This window comes from Lutjanus erythropterus, chromosome 12, assembly GCF_056507025.1.
Source record: "Lutjanus erythropterus isolate fLutEry1 chromosome 12, fLutEry1.hap2, whole genome shotgun sequence".
Classification (NCBI taxonomy): domain Eukaryota; kingdom Metazoa; phylum Chordata; class Actinopteri; order Lutjaniformes; family Lutjanidae; genus Lutjanus; species Lutjanus erythropterus.
The window spans coordinates 5,350,873-5,376,475 of NC_139328.1; the positions used below are offsets into that span (position 1 = coordinate 5,350,873).

General features: G+C 41.1%; 1 protein-coding gene and 1 non-coding gene across 4 annotated transcripts; both read right to left on the reverse strand.

Annotated features, from left to right (window-relative positions):
* Window positions 1–1,520: 1,520 nt before the first annotated feature.
* On the reverse strand, window positions 1,521–25,242 carry ano8a (anoctamin 8a). Of its 3 annotated transcripts, none has more exons than XM_084732825.1 (18): window positions 24,876–25,242; window positions 20,744–20,854; window positions 17,623–17,755; window positions 15,986–16,124; window positions 15,158–15,254; window positions 14,828–14,944; window positions 14,538–14,665; window positions 14,147–14,308; window positions 11,580–11,732; window positions 11,099–11,225; window positions 10,033–10,088; window positions 9,841–9,915; window positions 7,657–8,154; window positions 6,606–6,782; window positions 5,849–6,040; window positions 5,588–5,719; window positions 4,746–4,856; window positions 1,521–3,196 (listed from the first exon to the last, which is right to left on the reverse strand). In XM_084732825.1, the coding sequence occupies exons 1-18, from the start codon at window positions 25,075–25,077 to the stop codon at window positions 2,534–2,536; spliced, it is 3,273 nt and encodes a 1,090-aa protein (XP_084588951.1). In that variant the 5' UTR covers window positions 25,078–25,242; the 3' UTR covers window positions 1,521–2,533. The 3 variants fall into 3 exon arrangements, with proteins under 3 accessions (XP_084588951.1, XP_084588950.1, XP_084588952.1); XM_084732824.1 differs by having other exon boundaries at window positions 6,606–6,785; XM_084732826.1 differs by lacking the exons at window positions 4,746–4,856; window positions 5,588–5,719 and having other exon boundaries at window positions 6,606–6,785.
* On the reverse strand, window positions 12,728–12,800 carry trnak-cuu (transfer RNA lysine (anticodon CUU)). The gene has a single exon. It is a non-coding gene; the product is annotated as a tRNA-Lys (tRNA).
* Window positions 25,243–25,603: the final 361 nt, after the last annotated feature.

Sequence of the window (25,603 nt, forward strand, 5' to 3'; positions counted from 1 at the left end):
ATGACTACAGGCATTTAGCTGTACTGATGTGTAGGCTACTCATGAGGACTGCTGTCAGTCCTTATTTTAAATGTGCCATTCACATTTGTTTAAATAGGTTGATCATTTGAGTCATAATGAGGGAATGTGTGTTTGGATCTGGAAGCTTTGGACAGCAGGGCTAAATAAACACAGTCTGTGTTTGCTGCTCATCAAGTCGGTGAAGCTCATGATAATGCTCAACAAGTTGTGTATATTTGTACAGTATGTATTTGTATTTGTTCTAACCCTCTTATCAGGTAACAAGATTCGACTCAGTCTGATTTTTTTTTTCTTCCCCAAGTCAACTATATTGTTATTTAATTGTGTTTACGCTGGAGGCCCAAAACAAACAAAAGCATTTCACTTAATTTGCTTTGCACCTTTAGGCATCCATAAAGTGTAACCTGCTTCAAATTGTGTTTAACCACATTTTCAATAATGTTTGGCACGACTGAAAGTTGAGTCTGATAGTGTGCGTTTTCACTTTTGTTACAGCTTGCTGTTCAAAGGTTATAACAACAGTATACGTTCAGTTTGGCTGCTTATGTCAGTCAAAACAAGTAGAATACACTCGGCAAGTTTCCCAAGTATGACTTTAAACCAGAAACATGCAGTGTTTAATCTTCCCGGCTCTTCATAGAAGAGTGTGCTGATTCTACTTTTGTCATGTGGTTCGTATTCCATCACCTGATTTAAGTTTGGAATGTGTTTGTTGTTAAATGCTTTGCTTTGAATTCACTGTATAAATGTATTGTTGTCAATTTCAGGTCTCCTTCTTGTATAAAAGACACTATGACATACAGTTAAGACTGTAACTCGTAGTAAACAGCAACACTGAAGAAAATCTCCTCCTTTCTGCAGCATTTATTGTGAGTCTTTGTGTAGTTACGTGGTGGGCAATAGAGCTGCAACTGATTATTTTCATGCTCGATTAATCTTTTGATGAAATGATTATTTGTTTGGTCTATAAAATGTCAGAAAATGGTGAAAATTATCCATCCGTGTTTCTCAAAGCCCAAGATGACGTCATCAAATGTCTTGTTTTATTCACAACCCAAAGATCTTCAGTTTACTGTCACAGAGGACTGAAGAAAACGGAAAATATTCACATTTAAGACGCTGAAATAAGAGGATTTTTACATCTGTATTTTTAATTATAAAAAAAAAAAACAAATAGAGCAAAATATACAGTACCAGTCAAAAGTTTGGCCACATCTTCTCACTCAGTGTATTTTCTTTGTTTCATTATTTTGTACATTGTAGATTAATACTGGAGACATCAAAACTATGAAATATGGAATTATCTAGTTAGCAAAAAAATGTACAAGGTAAAATATGTTTTATATTTGCAAAAATATGCAAAAGTTTTTTGCTTTTTGACAGTTTTGTTTTTTAAAAGTGAAGAAGATGTGTCCAAACTTTTTAGTAAGAAAAAAGAATCAGATGATGCTGAGTTATCTTCTGTAAAAAAAAAAAGGAAAAAAAAAAGAAAAAGAAAGCTCGGATAGGTGCATATCGGAGAAACAAAAATGATACCGATATATGTGTGATAGGCCAATATTGGCCCTAGCTTCTACTGTAGCTCAGAAGAGACGAACCAAACACTGGCTCTTTCACATTTTGCATGAGTTTTGCAACCACCACAGGTTCCCTAACACACTTAGAAGGGGAGGGTGAGACGAGGTGTTTGGAATCTGCAAGCTCACCACTAGATGCCACTAAATTCTACACACTGGTCCTTAAAGTGTCCTTAAAAACTGAGTTTACATACATGCCATTTCCATGAAACCATCCACTGACACTGTTGACAAAATCAGCCCATGCTTTATCTCTTGATGGATGTTTATTCAAGTGAGATTTATTTGCATCATAGAAGTACATTCACTAATTTATGTAGTAAAATAATTCATAGAAAATCAAAGTTAAGAAAAATAGAATATTTTTTTATGGTCACAGTGAGTATAATCTGACCTATTGCGGAAGAATACAATGGCTTCAAAAGTGCTTCACAACCGAAAAGACATGACGGACACGTGATGCATGCACATAACGTAACATGCGTGCAATACAGGCATCGGGATGAGAAACAAACCTGGAATGAGAAGCTGCTGCTGATTATGTCCTTTGACAAAAGGGCTCAGGTCCTGGTTTTTGAAAAAAAAAAAAAAAAACAAACAAACAAAAAAAAGGATCCTTCACATCAGCTGTTCTGGTGCTGTTGAAAACCAGGCAGTCATGCAGTATTTAAACCTTTAGTAAAGGTTACTCAAGCCCCATTCAAGGAGTTACACGTACTGTACATATTTTACATGGAAGCTAGATAATCAAGTGTTAATAGATACAGTGTAATACTTGGTGCGAAGTAAGTTGCATCTAGAGCTGACCTTACACGTGGTCCTTGTGACTAATGTGTTCTCCTACAGTACAGGTGTGTTTCTGTCTCTGAATGCTGCCTGAATGTTTGTACATTGCTCTCTGTTCATAATATTACATTGGTACGGTTGAACTTTTATTAACTCTTCGAGCCAGAGTTTTCTGAATCAGTCAATTGTCTTGATTCTCCTTTGTCCGACTCGGTAGAGGGCAGTTCCTCCAGGGTTGTGTTTAAGTCAGCCCTGTTCGGCTGAGCGTTAGCAGGCTGCGTCGCCGATTGTGTCCCGTTCACGCACACCACAGTCCCCTCTGATTTGCTAAAACTGAAGAGCTTCCCAGGACTGAATGTCCTGTTGGGGGACTGGGACCTCTCCTGGCCACTAGGGGGAACCGATGAGGTCACCGTCGACCCAGGGGTTGCTCCGACCGCCACTGCCGGCTCTTTTTTCACCTCGGGCGACTTCAAGAACTTGAGGAATCCCGGGAGCTTTGCCTCTCCTCCCGTTGGGGACTGAGCTGGTGAGCGTGAGGTGCCGGAGGAGAACTTCCCCTGGAGAGGAATGATCTGCTTCAGCTTCATCACGTTGTTGTTTCCCAGCAGAGAGCTGGGTCTCTTAGGCTTGTCCCCCGGCTTGCCCCCCGGAGTTTTGTCGTGGTGGTGCTGGTGCTGAGCGTCCGCCTTGTGGTAGTCGCTCTCCTGACGGGCCTCCGCCTGCAGCTCGGCCTGGCGGTGAAGCTCCTCCTCTTCGCGGCGGCGTCTGAGCTGCTGTTGGAAGTGCTGCTGCGCCTGCTGCTCGTGCTTCTAAATGGGGAGGTGTGTTCAAATGAAGACATGGAAGAGGAGAGAAAGAAAGTCACAGGAAGAAAGACAACAGGACCGGATGAGGAAGAGTACAAATTAAAGGGATAGTTCAGATAATTTGAAGTGGGACTGTATGAGGTATTTATCAATAGTCAGTGTGTTACCTACAGTGGATGCCAGTCAAGAAGAATTTGAAAACGTAAATGACAGTTGACAGGGCATAGAACCAACGATCTATTGATCTTTACAAATCAAGACTCTATAGTTAAACAACGGCATTGGCATCTGTGTGAGAAAAAAAAAGAAATCAAATCGAATCATGACCATAAAATCAAAAGTAAAATTGAATCCACACTTTGGAGAATTGTGACACCCACAGCCAGGAAATATACTTGCTTTTTAACCACACTTTGCATATGTTTATGCATATGTGGAGCAAAAGTTTGTGAGGATGTACACAACCATCACTACAAATGGACGCTGGACACGTGAGACAGCCATGATGCATATGTGAACACGTAGTTAAAAGCAAGTATAGCTCTGGCTTTAGGAGAAGCAGAGAGAGGCAACAAAAAGTATTTTAGCCCCATAAAAAGAGGTCCACTTAAAAAAATATCAATATCAGATTAGGTGTAGTATATTTTCACCGCTTTTCTTTGCTGTCAGACAGCTTTTTCTGGTGGAAAACTGTTTTTATACGAGGCAAATATCGCTCTCTCCAAACAAGCCAAACCCCATAGGCAAAATTAGTGATTTTACCTCACAGAAAGCAGAAGTTTCTGGTCTACTGATGCCTCGATCTGTTAGTTTGTTTGTGTTATTGTGTGACTTCTGTGATTTAAAACGATAGTTCGGATTCACCAAAGTCACAAAATAACACAAACAAGCTAACAGATTGAGGCAGCGGTGGATCGGCAACCCCCATGTTCTGCAAGGTAAAATGACTGATCTTGCTGATGGAGTTTGGCTGGTTCAGAGAGCGATATTTGGCTTATGTTACAGCGATGTCCTGTCAGAAAAGGCTAATAAACTGTCTATAGATAAGTACTTCATACAGCCCCACATCAAATAATCCAAACTGTCCCTCTAATGCGAGTTAGCAGCGAAAGCATCACTTCAGCAGCTTCAGATCAGAGTGTTTACTTTGAGTAACTGAGCCTGTTCGCTCTCTTTCTCTCATGTAGCATCTTTATCATCTTCACTGTTGAAGAAGTTGTCATCGTATCCAGCGGTTACTTCACACAAACAAGCGGTTTGGGACTTGTTTGCACTAAATATGCTGACTTCTTCTCAAAGTTGGGTTTTCTATCTCTTGAAGAGGCTCATCTAAGACACCATCAAGACAAGTGTCACTGATGTGATACAACAAGATACAGACAAACATCAATCACACACAGTTATGTTGTTGTTGGGCTGCACTAGTGTGACCAAGGGACACAAATGGATGCATATATACATAGAAATACAATATATATAAACTTTACAAAGTGCAGCCAGCAGCAAGCCTGGCATTTGGCCGAAGGTCTTTCAAGCTATGATACAACTATACCTTGAAAGCTTCCCTTCGTCGGTACTCTAGCTTGGCCATTTCTTCTGCTACCCAGCCAGGGATATCAGGGATGGCAACATGGATGATGTACTTTAGGAGGATTGCAAAGTGCTGTAAACCACCGAGACCACAAAGGGACAGGCTCAACAACACGGTTACATCAAAGCACAATCACGTTCTGTTTTTCTAGTCTGTGTTTTCTTTTATTACTTCAGAGCGAAAAAAACCACATCTCTTTAGTGGATTAAATAATAGATTTAAAGGTTTTGCAAAGTCACAACAAAAAACAGCAGGCCATGCACATTTGTACTTCTTTTGTCACATCAAAAGGTGTCATTTTATGGGGAAAACCAATACAATAAATTACTCATTAAATACATTCAAATGCCATTAAATGTACAAAAACAGTACTAAATATGTGGGGATTCATTTATTCATAAAATGCAATACAACTTGATATGTCTGTTTTAATTTGCTTCTGGGTTTATTTACCTTTCTGTTGATTCCTCTGTTTATTTACTTTCCCATTTCCATTTTATTTCAGAATTTATTCATTGTTAAATTATTTATTTCTACATTATTTTCTTGTGTCCTTCATGGGAAAGTGAATAAATAGATAATAAATAATGAATACAAACAGAAATATCAATTTGTGTCAGATTTAAATTAATTAGTGCCAACATTTATGCATTTAAAGGCATGTTAATTTATTTATTGAGTCATTTATTACTTTTTGATTTTGGCAGTTCCGGCCTTCCATAATTAGGGGAATAAAACTTCATTCTCTCAAAACTACAAAACTCTTCTTGGACAAACTTGTATTTTCGGTACACAGCACATACCTCCAGTAAGACGATGGAGATGATGGTCATCTCAGGACTCAGCCAGGGGAACAGACGCTGGAGCTGCCCACACTGACCAATCAGGTAACAGTTGACTATAATGGCTATCAAGCCCATGGCCTCCATTGCGGTCTGATGTGGAGAAACAGAGCGAGAGAGAAAGAGACGCACAGGCTCGCTGACCCGATCAGACGTCCACCACTACGCGCGATGCAGCCTGGAGGCTCTTCGCTGACATTTTCCAAAACAAACCTCACTGACCTGCCACTGTCCGATGTTCTCCACCCTCTGTCCAAAGGGCCTCTGCAGGCCGGTGCAGAGCTTCAGGGCGTCGCTGCGGATCTCGATGATGTTGTTGATAAGGGCGCACATGGCCGCCAGGGGAAACGCAGAGGAGAAGAGCACCACATAGCCAAACTGGATGAACATTTCCTGGTAGTCCTGCAGCGTGTCCTGCCGGTGTCAAACATCGTCAAACTATATTAGTATTTGTGAAAATGGATACAGACCATTTTCGGGGTTCCCCCCAGTTACATTTAAAACTTTTGAAATGCACAATATATAACTCGGCCTTTAGCCGTCTATTTCACATTAAAATAATAGGAAAACACACAAGTTTTATGGCGTTGTGAAGTAGCATGGGATCATGGGAGTTGTTACCTTTGCTGTCAAACAACTGTTACGATCACTAGTGAAAATCTGCCTGACATGACTCGGGCAGAAATCATGCTCATGGACGAGGTAAAGTTTTACTCGTGTTACCTTTAGTCACATTTGTCAGTTTCCTTCCTCACTCTCTGTCGTATCCTGTGTTTTTCTGTAAGTTATCACAACTAGCGACTAGCCAGCAGCAGCTAGTAGGAAAAGTACTGTTACCTTGAATAAATCACAGATTTCTCTGCATTTGAACATTGTTGGAAACATTTGGGATAATGTAAGTATATAACTCAACACAGTCTCTAACATATGTCTAGGTGCCCTGATATTGTATGACAGGAGATAGTAAAATGAGTCCCACCTCGTATGTTTGCATACAGCTCTCAATCTCGGCCTGGGTCAGAGTGACAGTTTTGGGTTCTTCTGGTGGATCGATCCACGACTTCTTATCCTCTTTCCCCTCAGCTGCGTTCTTTCTCCTCTGACAGACGGAGTCCGATTCCTTTGGAGAGGACACAGTGGCATTCTCCTTGGTCTCCTGCTAATGTAAACATTAGACTACGATACTTTCTCTATTGAGCACGGAGACATCTTAGATAATTTAATTTGGATGAGACCAACCTCCACAGACATGAGATGACTTAATTCATTAAGCTACATAAAATAAGTTGAACTGGATTGGAGAAAGTTGCAATTATGAGAATTAAAATGAGAGATTTCTGTTTCTTTATAGGACCAGTGTGTAAGATTTAGTAGGCTGGTATGGCAATATATATCAGTATCTTCTGATTTGATACTGATATATATTGCGATTCTTTTTTTTAACACCAGACCACAGGAAAAAGTTGAATCATACACTTATTATCATGATTCATATTTCCAAAAACAATGCACATCACAACTTCCTCAGTTTTATTTCAGCAGCATCATTGCTTTACTGCAAAATACTGCAAATATATACAGCTGAATATGAGTTTTGATCCTTTGAGGTTGCTGTAGCTGGTCAGAGTGTTGAAGCTACAGTAAGAGATTAAGTTACAATAAGAAGGGTTTGTTAAGATAATGACTGTGATCATGATGCTAATTTTCATTAACACTTTAATGGTAATTCCCATTATGTGTTAGCCTCAAGCTAATGGACTATGCACTACTTAGTTAAATATATATACAATAGATTCAGCAATAAAAAAATCAATTAAGGAATCGTGAAATCAGAATTTTTTCTGCCATATTCTGCTGATAGATCCCCCCACATTTTACACACTGGAGCTTTCAGTGGAACATTTACACAAAATCACTGGTTGCCATGGAGATTTTTTGCAGAGTAGAAAAAGAAGCCAAAGCCACAGAGCTAAAAAAAATAAATAAATAAAATAGGATGATAAAATCATAGTAACAAACAGACCACATACTTGAGCCAGCGATTCACAATCACTGTCTTCATCACAGCTGTCAAAAATACTGGACGGATCCATCCCCTCCTCTACCAGCGTGGGACTGTCCTCGAGGAAGCTGTCGTACACCGTCTGCGTCTCCGTCGTGACATCCTGGTAGTCGACCTTCTCGGTGAAGCTGACCTTACGTTGCTTCAGATTGCTGTCGTTCATGTCCCACTCTTCCTCCGACAGCCTGAAGCCGGCTTTCAGATCCCCCCTCCTCCTCGGCTCTGGGTTGCCGTTAGCGGCGTGACTGACGGGGATGCCTCTGGGACCCAGGAAGGAATAGGCTGTCATCGAGGCCTGGGCCTTTCCCAGAGCCAGGCGGCCGTACTTGAGCATGATGGCTTGGAGCAGCTCCCACAGCACCTTTGGGGTGAAGACGCCCAGTTTGTTTTGCTCGTAGAGATACGGCTGGAGGACCTCTTTGATGTTCTGGAGGAACTGGCGGAAGATCAGTAGAGTCGCTAGCATCTGTGAGGAGCAGGACAACATCTGTTACTGTGATGAATGTGCAAGAGGTGCTAAAGGGAAATCACATGCACGCGATCCAACAGTGTTTAGAAAGCGCATGTGAGATAGATATTAAGTCTGACTGAAGGTATAAGATATAAATGATCTTAGCACTTTTGCAGCATCTGATACAGCACAAGACATTAAAGCAAGACTATGTAACTCTTGGAAGAAGATATAACACGTTCTTCATCTCACAAAATGAAACATTAAATTGATAAGCAGTAAAACGCATCATTGCTAAACTCAAGACACTTGCTGAGGTTTTGCTGCTGTGGCCTTACTTGCTCTGGAGTGACCATTAGCTTTTGGTATCTGGCCACGTTCACATTCACACTGTCTGAACTGTGTGTGTGTGGTGTGACAGTGTGCAAACGGCATGTTGGGACTTTAGGAGACTTGGATTACACCAGACGAGCAGCATGGGGGCATTTTATGTTTTTCTTCAAGTTGTTTTTTATGTTTAAAAACTGGTCACCATTCACTTCCATTGTTTGGGAGATTCTGCAACACTGTTTTCCTGTGAAACTCCAGCAGTGTTTTGCAAACTAACAAAATAAACCCGACCCTCAATCGGCATGAGGGTGATTAGATAATGACTGAATTTTAATTTTTGGATGAACTATCCCTTTAAGGTAATATTAGCAGCTCTATTCTGCTCCAGCCAAACACTCTGGTTTCTCCTCATCTAAGAAGGGTTTTCTCCTGTAATACTAAAAGTAAAATACTGTTTGAAACTACATACAAGTGTGTAAGCCAAGATAAACAGGATTATGAGTGAAGTAACAGTATTTATAATACTTAGAATACTAGCTCTACACTCAGAGCCATTTCTTTATTTGCATTTCTTCTGCGTGGATCATCAAACGGTGAGAACGCTTACTTTTTGCCCCCTGTCTTCGAGCACAGTGCATATTTAAGACCCCTTTCAAAAGATCCTTGTTCTAAAACAAGTCAGCTGGAAATACTGAAAGTTGCAAACCACAGTTAATGTTTTTCCCTGCCCGCTTTTGTCAACTTCTGTGGGAAATCAATGACCCACTGTTTCAGAGCTACAAAGAATTTCGAGTGGTAAATTGTCACCATTATCATTGCAAACAGCATAATATTTACCATATTAAAATGGAAAGTTTGACTGGCAGACATGGTAACAGTGACTAACGGGGGTGGGGCTTAACTTAGTTTTCAATTAACACTGTTGTCCACAGTGGCCATTGTTCTGCAAAAGCTCCATATTGTCATGGTTTTGGTTTTTGTTGGACATTTCCTGTTTTATTGTACAGGGAGGTAAAATCTAAAGACCAACAGAACAGCATCCACAAAAAGGCAAACTCAAAAAACCGTCCAGAAGAAACTCTCTGACACAGAAACACACAAAACAACCTGACAAAGACACAGAGAAACACAGGGACTAAATAGACTGAACTAAGGAGACACAGGTGGGCAAACAGGTGAAACACATGACAATCAAAAGGGCGGGAAAACAGACAAAGACAGGAAGTAAAAACAACAAAGACACACGAGGGAGAACCAAGCCTACAAAATAAAACAGGAAGTGTCCAACAAAAACCAAAACCATGACACATATTTGTCACTTTGAGAACAAAATCTTGTCTTATTCACACTACTGCTCAAAGCTGTTGTTACCTCCTTGAGTCGCTCCATGTCCTTGAGGTAGAATCCGATGTAGAAAAGGCTAAGGTAAGAATTGATGAATTCAAACTGTAAAGCAACCACAGGAAGTAAACGTTACAGGAAGTCAAACAGACAGTCAGTCACTCAATCAAGATGAACTGACTGTATTTCAGCCCGAGCAGAAGAGGAGGAAGGATGACTTACAAAAACCATCTTGATGATGAGATTATTCTCATAGGCACTCTGAAGTCTGTAGTTCTCTGAAAGAGGAAATAAATACAAGAGAAGCATTTGTTAACGTGCAGCTGAATGACAGTAAAAAGATTTTACCTTTGGTTGCATCATTTATCTTTTATAGAGAATGCAAAGGGCAGGTACTTTTAAAGGGATAGTTTGGATTTTCTGAAGTGGGGTCATATGAGGTACCTATCCATAATCAGTATATTAGCTACAGTGAATAGTGATGGATGTACTGCTATGGGCAAAAAAAAAAAGCAAAAAAAAAAAGGTATTTTAGCCACTTTTAAAAGGTCCACCTGAAAACATTAAGTGTGTGCAATATTTAGAATATTTTCACCACTTTACTTTGCTGTCAGACAGTTTTTTCTGATGAGAAACCACCATTATATAAGGCAAATATCGCTCTCTCCAAACAAGCCAAACCCCATAGACAGAATTAGTCATTTTACCTCACAGAAAGCAGGAGTTGCTGTTCTACTGCTGCCTCGATCAATTAGTTTGTTAATGTCATTGTGTGACTTCTGTGTTTTAAAAGGATTATTTGGATTCACCAAAGTCACAAAATAACACAAACAAGCTAACAGATCGAGGCAGCAATAGATCGGCAACCCTATGTTCTGCCAGGTAAAATGATTGATTTTTCCTATGGAGTTTGGCTGGTTTAGAGAGCGTTATTTGGCTAATATAACGGCAGTTTCCTGTCAGAAAGCACCATCTGATGGCAAGGTGAATCGGTGAAAATATTCTGAATGTAGCGCACACTTAAACCGATATTGTTTTTGGGTTTGGATGAGCATTTTTAAATAAGTACCTCATACAAGACCACTTAAAAAAAAAATCAAAACTGTGCCTTTAAAGCTTTCAATATTAGTACCTAGGCAGCATAAAAATAGACTCGGATCCGAAATTACAATCAGGGGCAAACATGTCCCACTTTAATTTAATGTCTTAGAGTAATTCCTCCATTACATATCACAGAGATAATAATTCACAGTTATTGTGCCCAGAGAGCTCATTCTGTGTCTCTTACCCATGTCATTAAGCCAGTAGGCAATCTTCTTGTACACTTCATCACATACGGTTACAGTGAGGGCCAGAAGTATCTTAGGAATGAATCTTGTGATACCAGGTAGCTCCTGAATCTCCATCACCACTTCCTGCAAGGTGCATTAGAGACGTGATAAATATTTAATAAGTACTGCTCATTCATATCTCTCAAATCCCACAGCTATTTTTAAAAGGTGATTAAATGAATATGAGCTGGCAAAAGGTATATTTGAACGTGCTTTGTTTAATGTGTTTGTAAACTGTAGTTATGGATCTTAGCTTTACGGCTTATAATAAACTGTAATGCTGCTTTTTCTGCCTGACGTTTACACGAAAGGGTGGATTTAAGCTCTTTACAGGAAATGCATTTATACAAAATCATCCCCGTTTATCAGCCCCAGACGATGCTGTATCAGCTCCATTCCTTTCCATTAAACTTGCATTGCCGCGTTATCTGTCCAAACCTGCAGTTCCAGGCAGAGGAGCATAGCGAGGAAGACAAAGCAGAGACAGAGGAGGCAGATGGGCAGGCTGACCAGCCATCTGAACAGAGCTCTCTTCCAGGGAGGGTAGTAGAACTCCTCACAGCCCGTTATGGGACTGCAGCGCTTCACTCCCTGCAGAGACAACAGAGGACGAGAAAACAGCCAGGGAGACTTTCTGTCATGATTGCAAACATCTTAACTGAAAAGATGAACTGGAAATGTTTGTGCAAAATGAACCAAACTGAACTGAAATATGTCAAGTTTTACGGAAACAGTAAACACTAACCAACAGACAACCTGTGGACGAAGCCCCAGGACTTCCTTTAAAAAAAAAGGCCCTCTAATAAATTTTGCAAACACATTTGGTCTTTGCAAACTGAAATGATGATCCGATCAGAAGTGGTCACACGTGTGTAGATCCTTCTAAATCAATTAACTTATGTTACTGTGAATTAGAACTGTTTTTAAATTAACTTAAATGATTTATTACTAACCTTTTTAACCAAAAATAAATGAATTGCATTTAGGCTCCTACACTTGGTGTTCACTTGTGACTGGATCACCCAAGAAAATATTACAGTATCATGTACAATGTTGGGTTTGATATCAGGTCCAATATTACTTTTTTTTTTATTTTTCAGTATCACCAATATTACCTTCAATTTCATCGCCAATGCTACTTTTCTAGTTTATTTTAGCTTACTTTTTTATTTAGCTTATGTTACATTGTTGTTGTTTACTCCTTTCATATTTTATATTTAATACTAAATATTAATAATTTTCTATTGTTTTGTTCTATGTTGCTGTAATTTTGGAGCAATCTCTGCCATTTTCCTTCGGGATTAATTAAGTCCTATCTCATCTATATCTTATTGTGTATTATCTTATCTTATCTTATCTTATCTTATCTTATCTTATCTTATCTTATGCATGTTAATAACAGGTATAAACAGGCTCAAAGTTGCTCTGTTTCTACATCTTCCCACAATGATCTTACATGAACTCAGAGTGTTTGTACAAAAGTTGACACCCCCACAGGAGTGACTGTGTTTCAACATGTTCATTATCTCGTATCACGATGAGTAATCATGCTGCTGTTGTCAGAAGTGGCTCCTCAAAAACATTATCGCCCAACGTGGGGCTCGAACCCACGACCCTGAGATTAAGAGTCTCATGCTCTACCGACTGAGCTAGCCGGGCTTGTTAGTTTTGCCTCCCACATGTCTTTTCAAAGGAGTTAGCCATGTCCCCTCCCCCCAAAATCCTCTATTCATTCCACACAACAGGATATGGGGTGGGGGCGGAAGCGAGGCTGCCCCCCCAACCCCCCCCCGTGCTCTCTGTGAGCACGTGGAGTCCGAAGACTCCACATGATGTAAACATGATCACATTTCCTGGTATTGTGTGCCAACGCTGCAGAGTTGCACAAGTGCTGTTCACTGATATTACGACTTCACCTGAGGATGGCGGAGCTGGTGCACGGAAATAAAACAAGTTACCTTTACGTAACGCCGCTGTTGGTGCATGAAACTTTTTAAAAAAAGTCTAAAGGTCTATTAACGAGTGACTGTTTGTGAATGTTTGGGAGTCAATCTGAGCGAAACACTGCAAGGAACCTTTTGAACACCCACAACAAGGCAGTAAAGGCTGGAAGGAAACACCACGTCCCCCACCTCCTTCACACTATGGACACTTGACTGCACTCACACTCCATACAGACTGTGATCTGTATTCAGGAACATCACCCCCTCTCACTCTGCAGGACTACTTTTTATCTCTGTCATACAGAATCTTCCCCATTGTTTTGTGTAATAATTCATAGTGAAACAACTCATAGTGCAATGACACGCGGCGTGCAGGGCTGCTCCCCGACTCAGAATTTTGAGTCTTTGATGATGCAATTCGATGTTTTGTTGTTGTTTTTTTCAGTTCAGTACGCCATCCTCTATCAGCCCACGATTCTGTTTTAACAGTGACACCTATCTTTGTCATCTGTGATGTGAAAACATCAGATTTTCACACGTTCAGAGAAAGTAAAACTGTGCATCTTCCTGCTTACAGCTCAGGTATAAAATCCTGCCGAGCGTCTCTCCTGTCAGTGCGTCACCTACGCTTCGTTTTTGTCGCTCCTCTCCGCTTCCATCGGTTAGTTTTGTGGTTTGTGGTGATTTGGAGACCTTGTTTTTAAAGGTCACAGCCCACCATGCTGTTGCACTGCTCTGTGTGCAATGACACAGCTAGAAAACAAAAGCTGAAATTTGTTTTATGATTCCACTTATTTGCTATTCCTCATTTAAATGTAATTCTTGTGCATTTTGTTAGCTTTTCTCTGTTTTATCCTAAAGCACACTGACTGACAAAAAAAAAAAAAATGCCTCTTGACTTAAAGAATCTCAATCGACTGAGGGCTCGCCGATGATTTCAATATTCGACTTTCTGTATGTTTTTTGTTCTTATAAAATTGACTCTGAGAGACAAATTCCAATGTGCATGTACTGTCCAAATGTGCAAATGGCAATAAATCTCCCGTAACATAACTTCCTCACCCTGAACTGTGGCCTGGGCTCCTCCAAGGACTCCGCGGGGGTGTCCAGGGTGCCCCACCTGTAGGCCAGCTCCGCTTCTCGCCTCTTCCAGCGCTCCAGAAACAACGTCGCCCACACGACGTTGAAGAGGGCAAAAACCACACAGCAGATATCCTGGCTGGTCTGTGAGCGAGCGTGAGAGAATCAAAACTTACTTATATAACCTTTTAAAGTACGATTGTGCCATGCAGTTTTTGTGTAGGTAGGTACGAAGTGCTGCTTCAACTTGTTGTAAACTTTTCTTCTTATCTTTACAAAGGAGAATAATGGGAAGACATTTCTCGCATAGTGATATTGTGTTTGAAAAGACAGATCTTGCATAATAAATGTTTTTAGGACAGGTTTCCAGTACCTGGTCAGCCTCTGCGAGGATCCAGAGCAGAAAGCCGATGACAGCAGGGTAAAGCATGGAGTTAGTGTAGAAACCCAGCCAGGCAAAGTACATGCCGATCTTCACCCCGAAGTAGTCACAGATATCATCTACAAAACAGATGAAATGACTCTGAGACGAAGAAGCATCATGTCTCAAACGATCACAGTCACAACAAGCTCGTGCTGTTTTATAGTATAAATGAATGTGATTTGATCTGTTTACTGTCCTGCTGGATTTTCTTCAGAATAAATGAAATGAGATTTTCCTACCCAGGGGCTGCCTTTCACACACAGCCTGGACCCACGATGTCATCAGCTGGTTGAGGATCCTCTGCTCGTGGAGGGGAAACATTTGATGGATCACACCTCGAGCCACCAGCTCTGGAACTGACGAGGACACGTCGTGAAACTCACACCACATCTAATTTGACATTTTGGTCCATATTTGACAAAACTGCAAAGCAATGTTCACTGTAGACCAATCACTTCAGTCAACTACACAAAGTACTGATGCAATTTAGATGCGGAGGAGAAACAGAAAAAGAAACGATGCATGGAGCAGCATTTTAAAATATTCAGTTGTAATAAATGGCAGCTTACTGATTGGCTGTCCCTCCAGGAAGTGAATGTTGTGAAGCACCTCCCCCTGTTTGGCTCGCAGATTGTCCAGCCAGTATTTTATAATGCTCTGACGCTCCTGAAAACCATCACAGTTAAGGGAAGAAAAAAGACAGAAAGAAAGAAAATTTATTATACATAGATTTGTATAACATATATTTTTAATCTGTGAAATATAACTGCATATGTAGTGAAACATCCAAAGTCACAACATGGCTGAGTTGCACCAAAAAGGAATTCATTTTTAAACTTGATTAGATCATGGTTTAACTTTAATTTATGTTGCACCAAAATTTTAAACTAGTTTAGTTTAAACCTCTCTTTAAACCTGCTTTACACTAAACCTAGATTAAATTTAATTTTGTTTCACCAAAGCTCTAATTTAGACTGTGATTCAGTGTTAACGTTAAACTGACACTTTGATGTTTAAAACTTTTTTTTAGATGGACTGAGCAAAATAATCCTCTGCTGAGCCATCATGAGTAGGCTAACTAGGCTAATAAACCATTTAGCTAGCTAGCAAACAATGCAACATTTTGTTAGCTTTTTAACAAACTAGTAAACAATATGACTTTTTTGGGAAACTTTCAAGCAAATTTTAATATTGATTGTACTGATTAAATCCAAGCTTACATCACTGAATTTGGATTTATTTAACTTGCTTGATTTTAAATACAGATTTACTCATTTTAAACCTAAACTCTTAGAACTAATCTTAAGTTCATCCTTATTGGTCCAACACATTGTAAGTGTTTTATCAACAATGACCTTGACACATGGCCCACATGGCCAACAGTTTTGACCTCTGACCTGTGAGGTGAAAAAGCAGAGCTCGCTCTCTATGTTCTCATAGATGTTGTCTTCCTCGCAGGAAAAGCGCCTCATCCCGCCGCCAAACTGCGGTTTGACGGCTTTGTGCATGCCCATCTGCTCTGCTCCCCGCAGTAAGCTGAGGGTGAGGAGAGAGGGTAAGTGAGCAGCAGGATTAAACCTGTGTGTCCAGGCTGGGCTGCAGATGTTTGACGGATTAGCGAGCTGTGGCTAAGCACACGACAACCTCTAACACACACACAGCTGTAACTGATAACGGTCAGTGTGGGTTCTACTTTCTGAATTTGCTGACGTGCTAAAAAGAACAGTTCGACATTTTGGGAGACACACACACAAACACTTGTAAGACCACAAAATGCTGTTTTTACACTTTGGCTTACGGCTCATAAAAAGCTCACTCAACCAAACCCCATTAGCGAAATCACTCATTTTTAATTTGCAGAACACATTAGTTGCTGATCTCCTGCTGCTTCGGTCTGTTAGTATGCTTGTGTTATGGTGTGACTTCGGTGAATCCGAACTAACCTTTTAAAGCATCAAAGTCACACAAAGACACGAACAAACTAAGCAATCAAGGCAGTGGTAGACCAACAGCTTCTGTGTTCTGCAAGGTAAAATGACTGATTTCACTAATGGAGTTTGGTTGGTTTGGAGAGAGCGATATTTGGCTTATACTGTATAACAACAGTGTCCTGTCTGGCTGTCTGACACCTTGGTAAAGCAGATAAATTGAGGCTAAAATAAATTTTGCTACTGACCTTTTCCATGGCAGGACACTGCATCGCTTCTGTGGTGGTACTCCTCTCTGCTTCTACAAACCGAGGCCGTGTCAGCCACCATTTACTGTGACTAACACACTAACTATCAATAAGTACATCATATAGCCCCTATTCGAGTAATCCAAGTTATCCCTTTAATGCACAGACATGAGAGTGGTATCAATTTTCTCATCTAGTTCTTGGCAAGTAATTGAATAAGAGTTTCTCCCCAAATGTTGAACTATTCCTTTAACTTGCCAGCCTTTTCAATAGGCTAAAGACAGAGACATCCATGACAAAAAATTAGAAATAAAAAAACAAAAGTACTCACACTCTGTGCTGCCTTAAACTGCAGAGGTGTAGAAATGTTGCAGACATAAACATGCAGATACACGTGCATACAAACACACACATGCAGATGTTTGTTTACCCTAATTGATATAATGGATAGAGTGTTTCTTTACTTTGAAATATTGACTTTTTCTGCTAAATCAATTTGAGATTTACAACTGTGAGCTTGGGTAATAAATTCAATGGTCAATAGGTCATTCAGATAAAATGGCAAAACTGGGGGTTTGTTTACAACCTGATCGTCTCTCTGCTCAAGTTGTTTACCCTCCATGACTTTATTCTTGAAATCTTTCTGCACACAGAGTATATGTGTTAATAATCAGGGGAAAACGCAACCGGCAGGAATAATATTTAAATCAAGTCCTAAACTCGAGTAGTAGCACTCATCACTGGAAAAGTGAGGACGAGAATAAATGTCCTCACTCAGAACAATGCAAACAAAGACAGAAGCAGCCCACTCATGCATGCACACACATACAGTCCAGAGCGTGAGCGCCGGAGTCTTACTTCTCAAATGTTGTCGTGATGAAGAAGGCGTGTGTCTGGGTGTGTTTATGCTGTCGAACCTGAATACTGACTTGTGGGATTCCAACACGAATCTGATTCAGGAGCCACAGCAGAGTGTGGTCGTCTATTGTATCTGCAGGGAGAGGAAACGGCGGTTTTATTCTGAGTTTGACAGCGCGCTTTTCATCATCAGACAACTGCGTTCTCATTAACAGTGAAAATGAGCATCAAGGTACATTTTTTAAAACGACAGTGTCCACGTTTACTTTAGGTCCACACACGTTTTGCAGGCGTGTTTGCCAAAGGCAGGGAATGATGAGTTCACTGCTGCATAAAGAGGCCGGACCAAAGCCATCCTTCACCGCGCTGACAGAAGGGCCGAGAAGCAGCGGGGCGGTGATGACAGTAAAAGGTCACTCCAATTAGATTCCTGTCTACATTTATCACAAACATTTTTTCCATAGGTTGAGAGGACGGGTAATAACCCAGACCGATCACAGTCTGATTCCAGTGTTTCAGCCAACTGCATTCTGCATTTTCTGTCTCAATTAAGACTTTTTTTTAGGTGCATTTTGTATCATTATAATAATAAGACCATTTTATATCTGAAACCCATTAACATCAAAATGGAAATTACTTTACTTAAGACTTTGCATAAAGATTCTGGAGTCATTTACATTGCAAATATGAAGATTAGTCATAAGTGAGCTCTTTACTGTAAGAGGCCAATAAATCAGTTTGTTTTACTTGTTTGACAAAACTAACAGCTTTAAAGCAGAACTGTAAGACTCAAAAAGTAAGAAATATTTTGTGAAGTTACTTTCATTCATTACTTGATCACATTTGGCCAGTCCAGTCCTGATCTCATCCAGATCATCAGCCGTCCCTTCACCACCACCGCCGCTGTCTAGACTCCATCTGGGGTTTCCTTTACTCATCACGGCTTCACTACCCCCTTTACACATGATGATGTCATGATGGAGTCTGACCGCCAAACACTTCTCACATTTTTCTCTCAACTGTGAAAAAGTCAGATAAATATAATTTGTACACTCAGAACGAGCCTCTCCTGATTGAAATATGTTTCTGTCTTTAGTCCAACATGCAGCTGTCTGTGCACCCGTCCACTGCCCCATCACAGCAGACTCACCAGCACCAGAACCTGGACTCCATGGGGGGATTTATCTTGCCGCTGCTCCTGGCAGACGCCCCTCGATTACAACATCTCCCTGTCGAGTCTAGGTGCCAAAGACTTTCTGTCAAAACTAATTAGCTCATATCATTGTATAAAAAAAATTATTTGACTTCTTTCACTTAGCTCTCCTGACTGAAATATTGCAGATTACATGTTCAGTTTCAGATTTATAACTGGCCAATATCCATTATAAACATACACTATCTGCAAATTAGGTGACGTGTGCACTGTTTCCCACCAACAGACAACTGAAGAAAGCATCATTCAACATTGCAGTTTACACTTCTTCAGTGTAAATGTGCTGGAGTTTGTTAGGAAGCTAATTTTCATCCACAGTCCATGGACAACAATACAACACAACAGAAATATGTTGCATAAATTTACAACAAAAATACAGAGATAAAAACAATGAAAGTGCGTTATGCAACATAATATACAGATGTGTTTTGTCCATGACTGTTTGGTCTTTCTTTAAGTACACTTGTTCAAACTGAAAATTGCAGTTACAACATAGTGAACGACTTAAATGTAATGTTTTGTATGTGAGATGTGTGGGAGCTGCACATGTTGAAGCATTTTGGATTGAAGTCAGTAGGAGTGTTAAAGGACCAGCGTTTCGAAGCCAGGACCAAAGATATCGCCATGTTTCTAGTCATCTTTCTAGCCTGAGATCAGACTAAACTCGTTACGCTACATTTCCATAGTCAGAGACTCAGTCGAGCGGAGGGGGCGGCGTGGACCCAGGGAACGGTCTCTGGTCTGGGACAGCCCAAGACCTGCACATGAAAGCAGCTGCACTGTCGGCTGTAATGTAAGATATGAAAGCAGTTGGACTGTAAATGATGAAAGCAATTGAAATTTCAGTTAAAGGTGAAGTGTCAGTTGGTCCGATGTCAAATGAATTAAAACAGCGCTGAGCAAAAGTCCTCAGAGATTCGTTTTCAGAACAGTCACAAGGAAGAGAAACTGAATCATTGAGATCTGGTTGTTTTTGCGTCTTTTTACTTTAACAGCCATCCAAGCAAGAGCCGGTCTATGCCTTTGCATCGGTATTGGTTGGTATTTTAGTTTGGTTTTGCATTTGAATATTTTGTCAAAGATTTCAAGGGCTCCAGCCCGTATTGACGTTTGCACTACTTCTATTTTAACTGTAATTAATCTAAATGATCAGTTATCCCATTGCCTCAATTAACATCACATTAGCATTATTTTTATTCTTACAACTGGGGCAGCGTTCCTTATGAATTTAAACCAAATTGTGCTCAAAGTATTTACACGTTTCAGCATCAAATTGCTATTTTCCCCAAGCCTTTCTAAAAACTGTTTCCCATGTTCCCTGATGCAGCTTTCTGCATGAGGACATTGCTACATATAAAGGGGAGGGGAGGACATCAGTGCTGTAACCTACGTCAGCGCTTTTTACTAACGACTGAGTGGGAGTTTCCATTTGAAAAACCTGGAAAAGAACACAGATGGAATTGCTTCTTTGTAAAGTGTGCATCTCTACAACAGCAGGGACTTCTAAAAAAAATCATAATACACGTTAAACATAGAATCTGCATCCGCAAAGAGGAACAGCAGTCACCTCCTGAGGATGCAGCCCATTGAAGTGAACTGTGTTTGCATGCAACATAATACACAGATGTATTTTCTACATTGTATGTGCGTATTAAGTTTATCTGACTGAGTCAAACTGCAATCTATGTACTTATACCCACAGCTGCAGCTTAACAAAACACTGCAGAGAGGGCTGGGCTGTAGAGACAGGTACAGTAAATGGCTGAGATCTAATTGTCCCCAGAGACCACTTTAAGTTCTGAGTAGCTGGCTGACCACCAAAGACATTTAATGAGGGTGCGCCGCTCTCTCTATGGCGAGCCGTCGCTCACAGGACGAACGGGAAGGGCAGTCGGGAGCTTACCGTACCTGGGAATGTCATCAGGATGTCACAGTTTTCGGTGGGCACCATCTTCAGCCAGGACTTCCGAGACATAATGTAGTGTCTGGCCTGCAGAAGACGCTTCCCGAACAGTTTATCTAGAAGGGGGGTAAAAAAAAAAAAAGAGGGAGCAGCAGCAGGGTGAGGAGGTGAGACTGAGTCAAACTGTGGTTAATAAAGTTGAGAATGAATGAGAGAAACGGGTGACACCACAGCGTGTGTGTGAGAGGAAAGAGTGGGCAGGCAGATGGTGATATTTTCTCATCGGGGTGATCAAGGACGCAGATGACAGGTTAGTTGTTAGACTCACTCTGACACTCATCACTGACGTTATTTCTCCACCAGATTTTTTTTTTGTCCTTCCCTATTTTTTGCTCTGTCATATCGGAGACTTAAGGGAAAAGAAAAAAAAAGAAAAGGCAGACATGTCCAAAGCAATTGTTCAGCCAGCGTGAAGGTGGACTGTGCTGCACTGGTCATATGACTGTGAGTAAATGCTATGAGCTCTGAACAAACAGATCTGTAGGCTGGGTGGTGTGTAAATAACCACTAGCAGTCAAGTCTTCCTCTAAAACCATTTGATATAGGCAAAGCAACAGGCCTTCCCAAGTGTACGTTCCCACAATGCAGTGTAAGCTCTAAGTCATCATTTTTGTTGCTGCTTCTTCTTCTTCTTCTTTCACACGTTATTTCTCACTCTGAAGTCACACTCTGTCTCACGCAGCCACAGTAGTGAGTGACCGATCTCTTCATTGTTCACTGAGTCACGCTGTGACACTCAGGACGTTTCTACGATCAGGATTTCACATTCTGCAGCGTAACTGCATTACAGCATCACCCACTTATTATCCCTCTTATTAAAAGCCATCGCCGCCGCCGTCGTCTCTCTGTTTCAGACCAACAAGTCGACTCAGTGGCTGTGATAAACGCTCACACCTAAAATACAAGACAGAAAACAATGCAACGGGATCGTGTTTCTCGTGCAGGAGAGCAGCACTGTGCGTGTCTGTGACATAGTGATGCAATCCAAGTCAAGTCACTGACACCGAGTGCTTTTTTTCTCTGTCTTACATGCTCTGTGTGTTTCTGAACACTTCAGAGTGATCGTCTCTCTGATGCTCACTGGCATCGTCGCTCATTAAGGCCACAAGACATGCAGATTCATCTGACATGCAAATCTCTCTGCCAGGAGTTTTATCCACTCAAAGTCACATTACCATGTATGATGAGATGATTTAATGTCCATCTGCAGTAGAGAAAGTGAAGACCCAAGAACTTAAAGGGGCAATAAGTAACTCTTGTGCATCTAAAAATGAGTACTGCAGTCCAAATAGCAAGTTAGAGCTGTAGGTTTATTATATAGGTTGAAATCATATTTAATATTCAATCTATGGTTAAAGAAAGTTTTTCCCCCTGCCCGCTCCTCCCCAGACTCGAGGAAGCTCAGCCAAGAGGCTGCAGGAGTGCAAGTCGAGCACAACATTATAATTTGACAATAACATGCGATGATGAATCCTGCACTGTAAGTTGATCAGCTGTTTTTTTTTTTTTACTTTCAGTTGTCTGTCAATGTAAAGTTAAGCCTGAAAACAAAAGTCCACTGCTCTGAAAATGAAAATACACACTCTGGAGTTCAGTGACTACCTGTCTCACTGCCAGACTCCATCAACCTTTTGCCAAATTTAACATCTACTCCTTCTAAAAGATTATTAACAATTTCATACAACTCATAAACAGGAATTTACTAATTCAGCAGACACTCAGCATTAATTTGAACTGAATTAACATGAAATGGTGTAAAAATAACACAAGTAACAGGCTGGACCAGAAATTTCAAAGGAGGGCATTGTGGCTGTGTTTCCTTAATCTCTGATGACATATCATGATCATTTTATGATTTATTATATCACAGATTTCTCCCTTAAGTAGAGCTCCATTATATGGTTAAAAAAAAAAATCAGCTTTTAAATGAATTATTTTGACAGATATTGCAATACGATTCAAGGTCACTTTTGCATCACGAAAAAAACAATTAAAATTATGATGAAGTGACATTTGTTGGCGTCTGAACCAAACAAACATGTTTTCTCACATTGGGAAAACAGAATTAGTGGGCTAGAGCATCTCTGCAGCACTACAGTACTTTAATATGCTGTTTTGTCACATGTTTTAACTTTTGCGAAAAATTGCAGTTTCTGAGATTTGGATATTGATTTTGTCATTTATATATTTTTCAGTGCCACTCCACTGAGTTTGGTAATAAATCATATTTATCAAATTACTGACTGTGAATCTCTTGCCGACCTACAACACGTCTATGAACTGGCATTTTCTACAACAACCAATGACATCTACCCAGCGGCTGAACCAACCAATCGACCAACAGTAGGGTTGTTCTGATACAATTATCAGAATCAGAAATGTCTCCGATCTCCCTAAAATGCAGGACTGGGTATTGCAAGTATGTGAGTCCATGCACCAATCTGATATCATGCAATTTAGCATCAGAATCTGTTTCAGGAAGGAAATAATGGCATTGAAACATTTTAAAATAAAAGCACAATGAATTTAACTGGTTATATAAATAAGTGGTTTTCAAACTGTGAGTTGGGACCCCCAAGAAGGGTCACAAGATCATTCCTGAGGGTTCCCAGATGGTTGTGGAGAATAGCGTTAAATTAGTGACCAGCTGCACAGAATAATACACTAAACAAAGCTGGCCTCACGAAGTGTAACAGCCAACTCACTAATGGTTAAAACTACAAACTGGCACAAAAATGGGATTTACCAACATAAACCACCATGTTCTGGACAGACAAAAACTCACATCTGCATTTTGTAACAGAGAACTTAACAACATAAGCAGTCCAGCACTAGGCATGATGGGAAACGAGTGCAGGATTTTGGACTCGGAGATGGTTTTTACATTACAGCTCCTGTGCCTGTGATATGATTTGCCTTCGAACAGACTTCATTGAGTGTGTTTGTGAGAGTTAAAGTGTGTGCGCACATGAGATCTGATTGGAACTGATTGGTGGGACACCTGAGAGTCCTGACAGCAGCACAACTGAGAGAGGCAAGGCGCCGGCGTTTCCTGCAGAGCCCTGAACCCCCCCCCCCCCAAAAAAAGCTTTGGAAATATCACCTTGAATTTAAGCCTTCCAGCCATCCTGTTTATTCTGCAGGGTCGCAACTCTGAAAGCCTGAGAACCAGCTGATATAACTGAAGGTCAATTTTCAGAAAATCTACAATAGTTTCATTTTAAAGACTGCAGCCTTTGAATGCACCTTTAACATTCTGCCACCTGTCCTGATCCACATAAACGATGTTCTCCAACAGGTTAACATGGCTTGGCTCGAAGTCAAGATTAAAACAAAGCAATAACTGCAGTGACATTGTTCAGGATGTGATTATAAAGGTTTTATGATCATATCCAGGTGACAAGTGTCTCCTCTATACCAGAGATGCAATATGGGCATAAAAGTGAACAATTCAGGGGGGGCAGATCTGGTCAGGGGCCCTGTTAAATACCATGTAAGATCTCAGGCCCCCCCACATTTTCAGTGCTGCTAAATAATCCTCATAATGCAGTAGAACACCAGTCATTTGCTTACTCACCACTGTGGGTTTTTTTTTTTATCCCTCCCGTAAAATCCTCAAGTCTTCAACACCTGAGACAAAGCGGACACAGCTGACAGCCGAGCCTGCAACACAATCTTTACTCTCCTCCAAGTGTAGTGTAGCGCGGCCCGTCGGGACATCACGCACCTCCGCTGCACATGACTCCTGCCTGCATGCACCTGTGGACCGCACACACTCTTCCCGGGCCTGTGTGAATCGGAATGCGCACTATGTAGCCGGGGGGCAAAAAAAAAAAAGGGAAGACGCACCGAAATCCAAACCCAATCACAGACGATTGACCCCTTCAGTCTCCTGTGACTCATTCAGTGGAGTGAAGTCTATCAAGCATCACTGACTGCACCATATTGGACCATGCACCGCACAGTAGCCTAATCTTTTATCCCCGTCCTTTTTTTTTGCAAATACCCAGCTTCCTCTGATCTCCTCTGCACGCACACAGGACACATATTTCACCGTTTTTTGTTTCTGACACTCACCGAGCACTCCGGACGGCGATAAGGACGTTTGCTGCTGGTGGTGGTGGTGGTTGTTGGTCCTGTCCTGCTGCTCGCTTGGCACCGTCCTCTCCATCCTCTCCCCTGCCCCGTCGCTGTCGTCGACGTCTGCGGTGCTGCTGCTGCTGCTGCTACTGTTTACAGTAGCGTCGGTATCAGCTGCTCCGGTGCCCGCCGCCTGCATGGTGCCGTGCACAAATGACTCCAGGTGGTGATGGGGGGCTGGAAGACCGCACTGCACGGAGGACTCTGGCTTTTATTGCATGGCCGTTGTATGTAAAAGGAAAACCCCTAGTGTATCTGATAGACGAGGAGGAAGAGGAGGTGGAGGAGGAGGAGGAGGAGGAGGAACATGATCATGGCATCTACACGTTACGCGCACTAGTCGTGACTGGGTGGTGACGACAGAGTTTAGGGAAACACCACGCAGGCTGCAGGTCTATGAACAGTAATGACATGTGTGTTTTATTGCTGCACATGCAGAGCTGCAGGTGGTTCACATGCTTCAGTGCTGATCAGGATAAATCTGCCTCTACCGTACTACATGTCCCACAATGACCTCTTTTCTATTTTTGTCACAAAAGTAATCCGGTGTGATAGTGTCCGATTTTTTTTAAATGCATCATATATATCCATTTAGCCAGAAAAAAAAAAAGATATTTAACTAGAAAAGGCAATTTCTGAAGAAACTACAGTGAATGCTGGATGCT